Source organism: Pelophylax lessonae, assembly GCF_965119305.1.
Source record: "Pelophylax lessonae genome assembly, chromosome: 8".
NCBI classification, from domain to species: Eukaryota; Metazoa; Chordata; class Amphibia; order Anura; family Ranidae; genus Pelophylax; species Pelophylax lessonae.
This window is the reverse complement of record NC_138775.1, coordinates 232963578-232979051: the sequence shown is the minus strand read 5'-3', so window position 1 is coordinate 232979051 and position 15474 is coordinate 232963578. Positions and strand designations below refer to the sequence as shown.

Sequence of the window (15474 nt, the reverse complement as noted above, 5' to 3'; positions counted from 1 at the left end):
AAAGTAGTGAGTGTACAGCTTGTATAACAGTGTAAATTTGCTGTCCCCCTCAAAATAACTCAACACACAGCCATTAATGTTTAAACTGCTGGCAACAAAAGTGAGTACACCCCTAACTTAAAATGTCCAAATTGGACCCAATTAGCCATTTTTCCTCCCCGGTGTCATTTGACTTGTTAGGGTTACAAGGTCTCAGGTGTGAATGGGGAGCAGGTGTGTTAAATTTGGTGTTATCGTGCTCTCTCATACCGGTCACTGGAAGTTTAACATGGCACCTCATGGCAAAAAACTCTCAGAGGATCTGAAAAAAAGAATTGTTGCTCTACATAAAGATGGCCTAGGCTATAAGAAGATTGCCAAGACCCGGAAACTGAGCAGCAGCACGCTGGCCAAGACCATACAGCGGTTTAACTGGACAGGTTCCACTTAGAATAGGCCTTACCATGGTCGACCAAAGAAGCCGAGGGCACTTGCATCATATTCAGAGGTTGTCTTTGGAAAATAGACGTATGAGTGCTGCCAGCATTGCTGCAGAGGTCTCTAATGGCGCTTTCCCACTGCATGGAACCGAACGGTTCGGCTTGCTTTTGTGCTTTTCCACTGCTGGTACCGCATGGTATAGTGTAGGAACGGCTCGGTGGCGCTTTTCCACTGCATGGAACCGAACGGTACGGTTCTGAAAAAACAGTACCTACTCGATTGTGGTTCCAACAGGTACCATATCCCACAATCCTTTGCATGCAGTCACTACTAGCCACTGATTGGTCAGAGAATCCCACCCACCCCGTTGTTATCCCACCCACTTAACTTTAGTACTACTTTAGTGGAAAAGCAAACCATACCGTACCGTACCGTTCCAACACCGTACCATGCGGTACCAGCAGTGGAAAAGCAAACCGGGCCAAGCAGGGCCGAGTAGAGCCGAGCCGGTGCTTGCAGTGGAAAAGTGCCATAACATCCACCAGCTCCATCATGTCATCATGGAGGAGTGGAAGAGGACTCCAGTGGCAACCTGTGAAGCTCTGGTAAACTCCATGCCTCCTCCATGGGTTAAGGCAGTGCTGGAAAATAATGGTGGCCACACAAAATATTGACACTTTGGGCCCAATTTGGACATTTTCAATTTAGGGTGTACTCATTTTTGTTGCCAGAGGTTTAGCTATTAATGGCTGTGTATTGAGTTATTTTGAGGGGACTGCAAATGTACACTGTTAAAAGTACACTCACTATTTTACATTGTAGCCAAGTGCAATTTCTTCAGTGTTGTCACATGAAAAGATATAAAATTATTTTCACAAATGTGAGGGGTGTACTCACTTTTGTGAGATACTGTATATCCTCTTACAGTAGTAACAATGACCAAGGTATCATTTGTTAGTGCTGGGGATTCCCTAAATAGTAAAAGATACACTTTTTACAGCTCGATCACCTACAGGCGGCGGAAGGGGCTCCTCCCTCCACCACTAATTGGGCTCTCCCGTAACATCGGAGAGTCCAGTAGCGATGCCCAAGACAGAGTGTGTGAAACTACTGTTTTTCCTCCCACTCTGTGACTTTAGAAACTTGAAGCTATGAGGATTTTGTCACTTCTGTTTTAAGGTTGTTAGTTTACAAGTAGAGATGGGCTCTGGCGTGTTTGGGATCGGAGTCTCAACCCACCAGCCCAATCCCGCCAGGAAGCAGACACTGCACATCGCTAATCACAGGCAGTGAGACATTTCCCGGTTTGTGCAGCTGTGGCTTGGGAAATGTCTCACTGCCTGTGATTGTTAGCGTGCAGTATCGGCTTCCTGGTGGGATCAAGCAGGTGGGTTGAGACTTGGATCCCAAAGACGCCAGAGCCCATCTCTATTTACAAGCTGTTACCAGCTTGTAAAGCATCTATTCAAACTGATCTTGGTTTGTCAGATGCTTTGGAAGGCAGAGGAAAGATTTGGGGTCTAATAAAGACAGTTGATCACACCATCTGTCAATCAGCCCATGTGTACCCAGACTTGGGATGAGGACAGATGTTTGACTCCTCTGCCCCATGAAGCGTCTGCATATCACAGCACACTAGAATTACAGTCAACCATGTTGCTATAACTGAACATGGAATGGACATGAATGCACAAGGAAGTGCCTGTTCTGGGCTGACAAAACTAGATTAGTATTTTTCATTTCAATTTTGCATTAGTATGCACATTAAGTACATACAGTAGAACTGTACTGACCTCCATAAGGGTGCCTGACAATTCACATAATCTAAAAACGCGGTATATAATGCTGTATATAGATATATCCAAGTATTAAAGCAAATATCAAGAAAGGTCACCTACATAGACTACAAAAAAAAAAAAGTATAGAACATACGCAGATCAGCAGTGCTGCTAGAAAATACAACCATTCTAGTATTTCTACTCCAACCACATTAACAAGCAGCCAAATGTCTTGATACAAAAGGCTCCTTTTTAAGCACTTTGGAAACCATAAGTGATATTCAGTTTAGAGCAAAAAGTATCCTATTCTGTATCTGAACAATGTTAAAATGTGATATTACATGGCTGTGTGCACTTAGAAATTGGAATTAATGCTAGTCTAAGTAGTAATCTGCGCTGAGGGTTAGAAGACACTGATGTTCACATACATAGCTTTAGCAATTTAAAAAAAATGGGGACCAATTTCAAATTCTAATAAAGCAACAGTAATTTACTCATTTAAGGGGAAATTGTTCTGTGTCATTCACATGCTCACACTTTGTAGGTAATAGAACAAGTATCGGTTTCTCAATTTTGGTCATATTTTTATATACTGGTTTTGTCACACTTAAGTTAACATTTGGTAGAATTATAAATCCAGATTTAAGAGAGAAGTATAGGATTTTTTTTTTTTAAATTATACTTACCTAGGTGGATGCAACATCTATTCCCCTTCGGCTTCAAGGCTAAGAACCGAGCGTTCAAACACCACTGATCGCTCGCTTCTCAGAGCTCCCTAAGCAGAGAGCTGGTGACTGACAGACATCGGCTTTCTGCTCTGCCCACAGCTTTGGCTGTACTTCTCCTTTAAGACACAAAAGAATGCTCTACTCGCACCATTATGCTGGTAGGATAATTAACTTCTTGTTGCCGAGACCTAAAATGTATTCAAAGCGGAAGTAAACTCCTAAATTTTATTTTTACCTACTATAAAGCTTACCTGTAAGTAAAAATAATATCTCCTAAACGTGCACCGTTTAGGACAAGTCTGATCATTGGAGGAGAGAAGCCCAAGTTCCCAGCAGCGCTAAAGAACTGACCACAGTGTGTTCTCCTGCTTAGTGTGGTCAGTTTTTAAAAAGGAAAACAGATGGACTAGCCAGAACACCAGGGATATTATACAAAGGAAGCAATACAAGGAGAACAGGATACTTTTTCATACAAGTACATGGTACCGCAGGCACATTAAATAAATATGAAATGTTGTTTATACCTATTCCTTAACCACTTCTGGCCCAGGAAGGATTTGCCCCCTTAACCACTTTACCACTAGCCACTGTGCTGCTACTGCGGCACAGTGGCTTGTTATCGTCCAGCGACGTAGACCTACGTCGCTGGACTCCTCCCCCTGTAGGCGGCGCGCTCCCGCTGTTTTCATTCACAGCGGGAGTCGGGCCAGGGGAGGAGCGGCGGCGATCGCCGCTGCTCTGCCCCGATCGTCGGGGAATCCAGTTTGGAGATCCGCCCGCTTGTGTAAACAGAGCGGGCGGATCTCCTAAGTGACAGAGAGTGACAGATCGGAGTGCTCAGCATAGCTGAACATCCGATCTGTCCCTGGCTCACTCAGTCACCTCCCCCCCCATACGTTAGTAAGCACCAGGCATACATTAACCCCTCCCTCTCCAAAAAAATTAACCCCTTCCCTGCCAGTGTCATTTTTACAGTAACAGTGCATATTTATAGCACTGATTACTGCAGTAATGTCACTGGTACCCCCAAAAGTGTCAAAAATGTCAGTCAAGGGTCCGATCTGTCCGCCACAATGTCGCAGTCCCGAAAAAAAAAAAAAAAAAAAAACGCAGATCGCCGCCATTACTCGTTAGAAAAACACCAAAAATGACAGAAATCTTTCCCTTAGTTAGTAAACGCAATAACTTTTGCGCAAACCAATCAAAATACACTTATTGCGATTTTTTTTACCAAACATAGGTAGCAGAAAACAAATTGGCCAAAAATTTAAAAAAAAATTGGTTTTTACATCTTTTTTGATGGGAATTTCATATAAAAAAATGTTAAAAATATTGTTATTTTTTCAAAATAAACGCTCTTTTTTTGTTTATAGCGCAAAAAGTAAAAATCGCACAGCTGAACAAATACCACCAAAAGAAAGCTCTGTTTGTGGGAAAAAAAGGACGTAAATTTCGTTTGGGTACGGCGTCGCATGGCCGCGCAATTGTCAGTTAGTCGCACAGCGCCGAATCGCAAAAAGTGGCCCAGACGTAAGACAGCAAAATGCTCTAGTGGTGGTAAAGTGGTTAATGACCAGGCCATATTTTGCGATTCGGCACGGCGTTACTTTAATGGACAATTGCGCGGCCCTGCGACGCTGTACCTAAATAAAATTTATGTTCTTTTTTTTCCCACAAATAGAGCTTTTTGGCGGTATCGATTTTTATTTTTTGAGCTATAAACAAAAAAAGAGAGCGACAAATCTGAAAAAAAAAAAACAATATATTTTTCACATTCTGCTATAGAACATTCCCAAAAAAAATAATTAAAAATCAAAATTTAACATTTAAGGCCAATTTGTTTTCTGCTACATTTTTGGTAAAAAAAATAATCGCAATAAGCAAATTTTGATTGGTTTGCGCAAGTTATCGCGTCTACTAACTATTTTTTTATTTATCTATTAATGGCGGTGATCTGTGATTTTCTGCAGGACTGCGACATTGCGGCAGACAGATCGGACCTCTGACTGACATTTTGGGGGACCAGTGACATTACTACAGTAATAAGTGCTAAAAATATGCACTGTTACTGTAATAATCACCCTGGCAGAGAAGGGGTTAACATTGTGGGTGATGAAGGGGTTAAATGTGAGCCAAGGGGAGTGGCTTGTGAAATGATCATAGAGACCTGTGATCCTATATAGAAGGATCACAGGTCTCTATGATCATTCCAGGGAGAAGAATGGTCAGCTGTGTTAACAGCTGACCGTTCTCTCTCAGAGGGGAACGATCGCGGGTGTCAGGCGGCAATCGGAGCTTATGAGCGGGGGGCGGGAGCGCACCGGCGGCGGCGCTCACCCTCTGGTTCCCTGCGCACGACCGATGTATAATTACGGCGGTTTGTGCAGGAGCGGCTGCCTGCCGCAGTATAATTGCGGCGGACGGTCGTAAAGTGGTTAAAGTGATTTTAAAGTCAGAAGGTTTTTCTTTTTATCTTAATGCATTCTATGCATTACAATAAAAAACCTTCTGTGTGAAGCAGCCACCCCAGCACCCCCTAATACTCACCGGAGCCCCATCTCTGTTCAGCAATGTCCATGAGTCCCTCGGCCGTCCGGGACTCTCCGTCCTGATTGGCTGACACACAGTGGTGGCGCTAAAGTCAGATAGCCAATCAGGAGAGAGAGGTGGAGGGGCCAAACCCCAGCTCCATGTCTGAATGGACACATGGAGTTGCAGCTCGGCTTGGGTGCTCCCATAGCAAGCTGCTTGCTGTGGGGGCACTTAATAGGAGGGAGGGGTCTGGAGGTGCAAAAAGGCACCCGAGAAAAGGAGGATCCAGGCTGCCCTGTGCAAAACCACTGCACAGAACAGGTAAATATAACATTTATTTTGTTTTTTATAAAATACCAGACACTTTTCAATCACTTTCAGTGTGTAGCAGCCCCCCTCAGCCCATCTCGATCCAGCGATGTTGCACGAGACTCTCGGCTGCCTGGGATTCTCCCTCCTCATTGGCTGAGACAGCAGCGGGGAACTGTTGGCTCCCGCTGCTGTCAAAGTCAGTGAGCCAATGAGGAGGGGGGCAGGGCTGAACCATGGCTCTGTGTCTGAATAGATACACAGAGCAGCGGCTGGGCTGCCCCCATAGCAAGCTGCTTGCTGTGAGGGCACTCGACAGGAAGGAGGGACCAAGAGCAGTAGACCAGAAAAGAGGGGGATCTGGGCTGCTTTGTGCAAAACCACTGCACAGAGAAGGTAAGTATAACATTTTTTATTTATTTCAAAATAACAAGGCTTTAGTATCATTTTAATCTTCAATAGTTCAGAATACTTACATATTTAAACCTTATATAGTTTAATACAGACCATTATAAAGAAACACTATACCTTCCTTTAAAGGCTTGGTGTTCATGCCTAGAATGGAAAGACTCAAGCTAAAACAAAACTCTCATTTAGAGTCGTAAGGGTCATGTTGTACAAGCGTGTCTCTGTGCGGGCTCAGGAACAGGCTGTGTGTGGCCGGGGAGCACATGGAAATGATGGTGTTGAGCACAGTGTGTCCTGCCCTTACTTAAGTAACCTTCTTCCCTGACAGGCCCTGCTGATGGCTGGAGGTTATAGATGACATTCAGCCAGCTCTGGATAATAGGCATACACTGAATGCTGGGGGAGGGGACGCACGCGCCCTTTCTGTTTTAATTGTATTGTCAAAAGCTTTTGACATAACAGGCGATAAAAATGTCAATGAAAGAGAGCAAGGTTCACTGCAGAGAAGAGAAAAGGGGGGAAAAAACCTACAACTAAAAAGAAAGCTGCTTCAATATAGATAAAAACAGCCAATACATACCTGGTTGCCAAGCTGATTTTAATCTCATCCTTTTCACTGAGGGAAGCAGTCAATTACTACAGCAACCTGCTCTCTAAATGCTACACATTTTATATTACAACGCAAATAGCTTTCACCATATCATCAGGGTTGTCATCAATCCACCTAGTCCCTGCCAGAATCTATACACACACAACTAAGGAGGCTAGGCTAGTAAAGCATTTACCACACAGTGCAGGGAGGCACCATAAGGCTAGCTGGCAGCCAGACCAGTCAATGTCTATTCATCTTGTTAATATCAGTGGAATGGCTTACATGCCATTCCACTTACATGCCAATACATTTACTTTGGACTACAAACACCTGCTTCAGTTTGCAAGCAGTGACTATAGCACACCTGACATAGCGGGTGGATTGAGAAGGCTTTGGCTGAAAAGGCAATGATTAAAAGAGAGCTTATAATGAATAAACATTTGAAGCTGAAAATCTATAAAAGTAGAATTTCAGGTTTACTCTGATTGTATAGTATCTAGTAGGGATTGACCGATTATCAGCAAGTCCGATATATCGAGGGCCAATATGCACTTTCCCTGATATATCTGTATCGGCCCTGGAACTGGCCAATATTGCCGATATTTTTGTGACGTCATTCTGCCTTCTTAGGCCACCTCCATCGCTTTGGACAGCCTCGTCTGGAGTCCGGACTAGTCTCACGGGAGTGTATCACAGCCATACACCCACTCATAGCAACCCGGTGTCAGCCAGCCACCCACACCCACAGGCCCTGTACCAGCCACCCACGGCCCCTGTGCCAGCCAGCCACCCACAGCCCCTGTGCCAGCCAGCCACCCACTACTGGGTGCCAGCCAGCCACCCACAGGCCTTGTACCAGCGAACCAGCCATCCACAGGCCCTGTACCAGCCAGCTACCCACAGCCCCTGTGCCAGCCACCCACCCACCACAGGGTGGCAGACAGCCACCCACCACAGGGTGACAGACACCCACAGGCCCTGTACCAGCTAGCCGCCTTTAGCCTCTGTGCCAGCCACCCACCACCACAGGGTGCCAGCCAGCCAACCACCACCACAGGGTGCCAGCCAGCCAACCACCACCACAGGGTGCCAGCCAGCCAACCACCACCACAGGGTGCCAGCCAGCCAGCCAACCACCACCACAGGGTGCCAGCCAACCACCACCACAGGATGCCAGACAGCCAGCCACCCACAACAGGGTGCCAGCCACTCACCACAGGGTGCCAGCCAGCCAGCCGTTTACCACAGGGTGCCAGCCAGCCAGCCACTCACCACAGGGTGCCAGCCACCCACCCACCCACCACAGGGTGCCAGCCAGCCCCCACAGGGTGACAGCCAGCCATTAAACAAAAATTAACATGTTCAGTACCAGATTTGTGTCAAAAATTGTCTTTATTTTTCAAAACTTTAAATGTACAAAATATCAGCCCATACGGATATGCGATGGCCAAAATATCGCTATCGGCAACAAAAAAAACGATATCAGTCGATCCCTAGTATCTAGTGCATAGTATCTTGATCTTCTTGTAAAACAACTAATTTGGTTTAGATGGAAATAAAAGGCAAAACATCTGTGTATAGATTTCACACAAAGGAAGCAATACAAAGAACAGGATACTTTTTCATACAAGTACATGGTACAGCAGGCACATATCAGGAATAAAAAATGTTGGGTTGGCGTATTCTTTAACCATTTGCTGACAGCGTAACATACATTTATTCTGGCAGGTCGGCTACATTGTGTGAAATCATGTACCTACCTGTATGTCATTTCGTGCCACTGGAGACCTGATCGTGCGCAAATTGGTCAGAGGGGGAGCCAATTAGCGGGTCCAGCAGACCCATTGTCCCCCGGCCACCCGTGATAGTTCCCGAGAGAGGCAGAACGGCGGTCTGCCTATGTAAACAAGGCATATCGCCGTTCTGACAGGGGAGAAGATGGAGATCTTGTGTTTTTGCTAAAGCAGGAACACAGATCTCCGTCTTCCCCTAGTCAGAGAGAACCCGCCACAGTTAGCAAGCACCCCACTAGGGTCACATTTAATCCTTTGATCGCTCCTGAGTTTAACCCCTTTCCCTGCCAGTGTCATTAATATAGAAACCATGCATATTTTTTACCACTGATCACTGCAATAATGTCACTGATCCCCAAAAACCTTAGGTGCCCGATTTGTCCGCTCTAATAATCGCCACCATGACTAGTAAAAAAAAAAAAAAATTATGTAAAAATATCCCATTGTTTGTAGATGCTAAATCTTTTGCACAAACCAATCAATATACTTTTATTGGGATTTGTACCAAAAATATGTAGCAGAATACATACTGGCCTAAATTGATGACGAAATTAGATTAAAAAAAAAAAAAAAAAAATTATTGGATGTGTTTTAAAGCAGAAAGTAAAACAAATTTATTTTTCAAAATTGTTGCTCTTTTTTGTTAATTGCACAAAAGATAAAAACTGCAGAGGTGATCAAACAACACCAAAAGAAAGCTATATTTGTGGGGAAAAAATAGGATTATTGTACTTAGCGTAAAATCCATTTCTCGGAGCTCGACGACAGACACAGCTCTCCATAAATCATAACTAGTGGGTTATATTGCCTCCTCCAGGAGTAGGACTAGGCAGAGCAAAAAACACCTGGCTATGCCCATGGGCCGCCCTCAGCTGGTATATACCCAACTCTCTGCGCTAAGTAATCAGTTTAGTAGCAAGCAGTATTAGAAGTATCAGAAATCCATAGAAGGGTGGGTGCTGTGTCCATCGATGAACTCCGAGAAATAGATTTTATGGTAAGTACAAAAATCCAATTTTTTCTTTTGTTCATCGACGGACACAGCGCTCCATAAATCATAACTAGTGGGACGTCCAAAAGCAGTGCCAAAAGGAAAATGAGGGGTGGGGAAAATAACCCAAGGCTAAACATAAGAGCCCTTAACCGGGACACAGGAGCCCATCTGAAAAATAAAGGTTTAAAGAAAAAACACCCCTCAAGAGGGAACAGCCCCTCTTTAACAGCGGCCTGCAAAACTTTGCAGCCAAAAGAAGCATCTGCAGATGCCAAGGTATCTACCTTATAGAATTTTGTGAAGGTATGCATGGACGACCAAGTGACTTCCATGCAAACTTTCAAAATTGAAGCTTGATGAGGGAAGGCCCAAGAAGCATTCAGCGCCCCAGTAGAATGCGACGTGACAGGGAAAGATGGAACCTGACCTTTATTGGAATAGGCCTGAGTCACCGCCTGACTGATCCATCTGGAGATGGTAGCCGAAGAAACAGCTAGCCCTTTTCTTGGTCCGTCCGTAACCAAAAAAAGCAAGTCTGACCTCCGAAAAGACTCAGTAGCGGCCAGATACACCTGAATCTCACGAACTGCATCCAAGGTATGCAAAGCAAATTCCTTAGGCTGAGCCAATTTGGGACACAAGGAAGGCAACACAATGTTCTCATTCAAATGGAAGTCAGAGACAACTTTGGGCAGGAATGATGGACAGGGACAAAGAACCACTTTATCCTTATGGACCACTAAATAGGGACTGCGACAGGATAATGCAGTCAATTCCGATATCCTGTGGGCTGAGGGAATAGCCACCAAGAATGTCAACTTCTGGGATAATGTAGGCAAAGGCATTTTCCGAATATTCTCAAATGGAGGTTCCTGGAGAACGGAGAGTACTAAATTTAAATCCCATGGCGGCAAAAGAGATTTACAGCTGCAGCCACATGTCAAACCCCTAAATGAAGATACAAAATAAAGAGTATGTGGCTAGGGGTTGCTGAAAGAAGATTGCCAGGGCAGACACCTGGCCCTTGATGGTAGTCAAGGCCAACTTCTGACCAACGCCCTGTTGAAGAAAGGTTAAGATCCAAGCCACAGAAAAGGATCGAGGATGAGCGCCAATCAACTCACACCAAGAAATGTACGTTTTCCACGTACGATGGTATATCTTGCTGGAAGACGACTTCCTCGCCTTCACCATAGTAGGGATCAGACAGACCTCTATCCCTCAGTACCTGGCTTTCAATAGCTAAGTCATTAAAATCAGCGACTGTAAAGCAGGATGGTAGATCAGCCCTTGGGACAACTGGTCTTCTCCGGAGAGGAAACCCCCAAGGAAAGTTTACAGCCACCAGGATGATTGGATGATCCTCACTCTTGATTCCTCGCAGGAGCTGCGGAAAAAGCCTTAGCCGAGGAGGATACTGGCCTTACCGTGGCCCTTGGACACCTGGGGCGTCTGTCCGAGGACCCTGTGACCTCGTCACGAACTTCGGTATTCTCCTGTGGAGCCGAACCGGCTGAAAGCGCTGCATGTAAGAACTGTCTTGAAGGTGGATATCACCAGACTCAGAACCTGTATGCAAAATGGGAGAGAGAACTATCTATGTGATAGCAGGTCGGTGAATCACGGCCTGTGGTTCCTGAAGTTTGTGCAGAAATAGGTCAGAAATAGAATCAGACCTAGGTGAACCAATTCCCTGGGCAGGGATAGGATGGGGGGGGGGGGAACCTTCGGTAGTTCAGACATTACCTGAACCTTTGCAGGAATTAAATCTGCACAAAGAGACTCAGGACCTAAAAGGGAAAAAGCTTTGTCGCCCTTTCTGGATACCCCCAAAAGAAACATTTTTGGATCTCCTTGACGCTCACCAAAGAAGTCCACGGGGCCAGGAAACCAGCGAAGATAGCCCCCCACCCCAAAAATGGGTGAGGGCAGACCTTCATGCCGAAGGAGGCTTGTCTGCTAGTCTGGGGATGCGAGCTCTAGCCTTACCAGACCAATGTTGCTTGGAAACTCCCTGGGAAGATTTAAAACATCTATTTCCCATATTCTCCATCCCGGAAGCACAAAAGAATTTTCTATGGGCTGAGGAGGGCCCCCGTCTGTTGCAAAGCTCCTTCCCTTTGCTTGACTGTAGCAGGAAGGTACTCTTCCCTTCCATGATACCCATAATGATGTTATCCAGGGTACCCCCAAACAAGCAATCGCCTTGAAAGGGCAGATCAGGGAGAGCTTTCTTAGGGGCTTGGTCTGCAGACCAATTCTTAAGCCACAGCACGCGCCTAATTACCACCACTGAAACAAAGTTTGGACAGCACAAGAACTGTATCAAAAGTTGCATCACAAATTGCAGCCCCTGGACAAACTGGCCCACAAAATCAACATAAGCAGCAGGGACCTTCTCATCCCCCAGGCCCTGGTGCAAAAGCTTGGCCCATTTATTTAGGGTCTGAGACACCAGGGCTGAGGCAAAAACTGTCCGCAATGCCGAACCAGCCATAGTAAACATGCTGCGTGGCCTCCACTTTCTTGTCAGCTGGTTGCTTTATTCAAACACTGAAGCATGCTGCCAGGATCTTTCCTGCACCCTCTGCAACGCTGCACCCTCTGTAAGGGGATCCCCCCTGAAGGTAGGACTCATGTTCAGGGGAGACTCTGCTGTGCACTCTTCACTGGTCTCTGCACTGAGACCCCCCCTGCACTATATCCACACTGCAAACAGCAAGGTATGCACCCTGGGGGTCTCCTACACTGGGACCCCTCCAGACTACCAGGGTGGAACACACCCTTACAGAGTGGGGATAGCGGGGGGAGACCCCAGGGGCCTCTGCTGCATTTTCTGCCCTGGGACCCCCACCAGACTCTAGGTCCAGACAGGGGAAGCCAAGCTCAGTGAGGGATTTAAGGATGGGAGGATGGAACCAGCAGGCAGGTCCGACCCTCCCTGGAGGTTCTCTTCAAACAAAAGGAATGACCGCACTTCCGATAAATTTCAAAGACAGGAGTGTCTTTATTCCACATCAATCGAATTGGCAAATCCAAATACACACTGAGTGCAGGACAACCGGTGGACGCGTTTCACGACTGGATATGTCGCTTATTCATCAGTTAGTAATAGTTTGTCTGCATCAAACTAGCCCAAACAAACTCTTTCCATTACTAACTGCAGCCACTGTGTGTGATATTCTATACTGTAGTCGTATCAGCTACCCACAGTATGTAGTTCCTCTAAATTGCTGAGGTGTAAATTGTTACATCATTGGCCCATTAGCTCTCCACCTCGGCCAAATAGAGGAAACTCTATTACCTGCTAAAAAAAAGGTTCTCCAGAATGGCAGGGAAGCATTCAAGTTGACTCAGTTTAGTTCTGGAGGCAGGTAGACAGGAAGTTGCCTGTACTTCAAATGTATACATACGTGCCTGTATATACACTTGTATTTTTATACACACACTACACTTATTATTATATGTGGAGTCATGGATGGTGTCTATAGGTCACCTAGGTTCCCCTCATACATCTTGGCAGCAGTAAAATGTGCACCAAGGGTGCATGTCGATGTGTGTCCATTTTGAATGGTACCACAACCACTATCATGCACTGTGAAGTTTTTACAAAGGACAAGATTAAGACATTTTCTTCCAGACACTTTTTTTTTAAAGATACACTGCCTAGATGCTTTTTAATGAGCAAGTTAGAACAGGCATGTCAAGAAAAAGCCACAGGCAGTTGTACCTACATACACTGGCCACATTCTGCTAGATATAAAAGGCAACTTAAGTGTAGGTTCACACTAAGGCCGGTTTAAAATCGTGCGAGTTTCGCTGACCTTGCATGATTTCAAAGCAGCATTTTCAATATGACTTCGGGGGTAAGTTCACAGACATCTGTGTGGGTTCCTGCACAGATGTCTACTGAATTTGCCCCCTGAAGGCACCAAAAGTAGTACAGAAACAACTTTTGGGAATTGGTGCGGAGTCACACCAATTCAGACAGTGCCATTGCCAGCAATTGGCTCTGATTTGACATGTCAAATCGGACCAATGATAATGGGCCAAAGTTTTACTTAAGTTGGATTTGCATGGGTCTGGTTTTTCATTCAGCCAGCAGGTTGAAAAAAAAAAAAAAAACTGACCCGATTCCGATGACACTTTCGAGGTGGATGGGGGAATCCTCCCCACTGAGTTATTTTATTGTGACAGTGGGGAGACTCCCCAGCTATCAGAATACACTGGAAGGGTACTGCAGCCTATTGCCTGCAGCGCAGATTGAGTGGCTTTCATCCGACAGGGTAGTTGAACAGAGGTCGATTGGTAGATCGACTTCTGTTCAACCGCAGTGGTCACACATGGATCAAAATTTGTCCAGTTTCTGCTGCACTGGCCATATGTCGATCCACGTATGGCCAGCTTTACTCAAATTTAGTGACGAACTGTACCACCCTAGCTGCAATTCACTGCACAGCACCCACTTTAGCTCATATTCACAGGCCATTGCTTAACAAGCTTTCATTTAGTTCAAGAACCGTAAGCTTTTCATGTCTGACACTTATGAACACAACATGAAATGCATAGAAGGTTAGGACTTACCTGCGCAGCCAAATGCCAGGTGATAGCGAGAAGATGGACTAAATTTGACACAGCATACATTGGCTTTGGCTTCAATACTAGCAACAGAATTATCCAAGTTGGTAGACCACAGCTTTACTGTATTAGGAAAGAAGACAAAAAAAAAAAAAAAAAAAAAATAATGAAATGTAAAGATTTCTGCTCCTAAAATGGTACAAAATACAGTGTCAAAGGGAAAGGAAAGTCAAAAAGAGTAAATGTTTGTGTCATTTGTGAAATTCAGTACATTACAGAGCACATAAAAGAATGATTATCACAAATGTACAGGAATGCTACCGATATTGAAATTTTCCATCATCTTTGAAACACTTGATCAGTGTCTCTCAACCCTTTTTCAGTCAAGGCATCCTTTAAAATTATTCACAATCACAAGGCACTCCATTGTAAAAAACAAAACTAATAGCTTTACATAACACAGCAAAATTCAAAAATGTAGGATACCCACGGGTTAGGCTCCATGTAAACGGGACGTTGTAAATGGCCGTTTAGGAGCAGTTGGGCGTTTTTTTTAGAAGCCCCTGAACCCATCTACATTTTATCTTATCTGTCCATGTTTCCATTCTACTTCCATGCCAAACGTTTACAGTCATTTGCAGGCAGTTGCGTTCAGGGACTTTTTTTAGAACGCAATTATTTGCGTTCGAACGAGTGCTTCCCGGCGTTTCAAACGCAAAAACGCGACCGAATTCGTCCGAACGTGATGACCCGCGTTTCGCGTTCACATTTTTCCATTTTAAAGGGGAATCATTTTTTTGACCTCTAGGAACGGTTCTAAACGCAAACGCCCGCTAAACGCGGGTACAAACGGGACCGAACGGACGTTTCAAACTTCCTAAAAATTCCAGCATTCAAAGGGACTTTTAACAACGTCCCGTGTACATGGAGCCTTAGAGGTGATTTATTCTACTAATAAAACACACATTTGCACACTGGTACTGACCTATTCCAATCTCTCTCCTCTCCGTCAGTTTCTTTTTTTCACTGACTTAAGTCCCAGTGCTGAAGGAGAGGGGGAGGAGGGGAGGGTCAAAACAAGGATGCTGTGTAGATGCCTTATCAAATGATGATGTAATTAGTTGTCAGGGTGCCTGGGACTAGACAGGTGTAATGATGCACAAAGAAAACCTGGCTTGATGCAGAATTTTTGGGAAATTTTAGACATTTTCCCAAACCTCTCCTTTAGAAACCTGAAGGCCCCTTAGGGTGTCTGGTCACCCTGGTTGAAAAAGGTTGCTTTAGATACACCAATTACAAAAATATAGCATTTATAGCAATAATATAGCACTAGTTTCAGATG

The 15474-nt window shown here is 45.0% G+C and overlaps 1 protein-coding gene across 1 annotated transcript in view; it reads right to left on the bottom strand.

Annotated features, from left to right (window-relative positions):
• COP1 (COP1 E3 ubiquitin ligase) overlaps positions 1 to 15474 on the bottom strand; it is a 530087-nt gene that overhangs the window by 149799 nt on the left and 364814 nt on the right. Inside the window, exon 15 of the mRNA XM_082264749.1 lies at positions 14139 to 14255. Within this exon, the coding sequence (XP_082120875.1) occupies positions 14139 to 14255 (117 nt within the window). The remainder of the gene's footprint in view (positions 1 to 14138; positions 14256 to 15474) is intronic.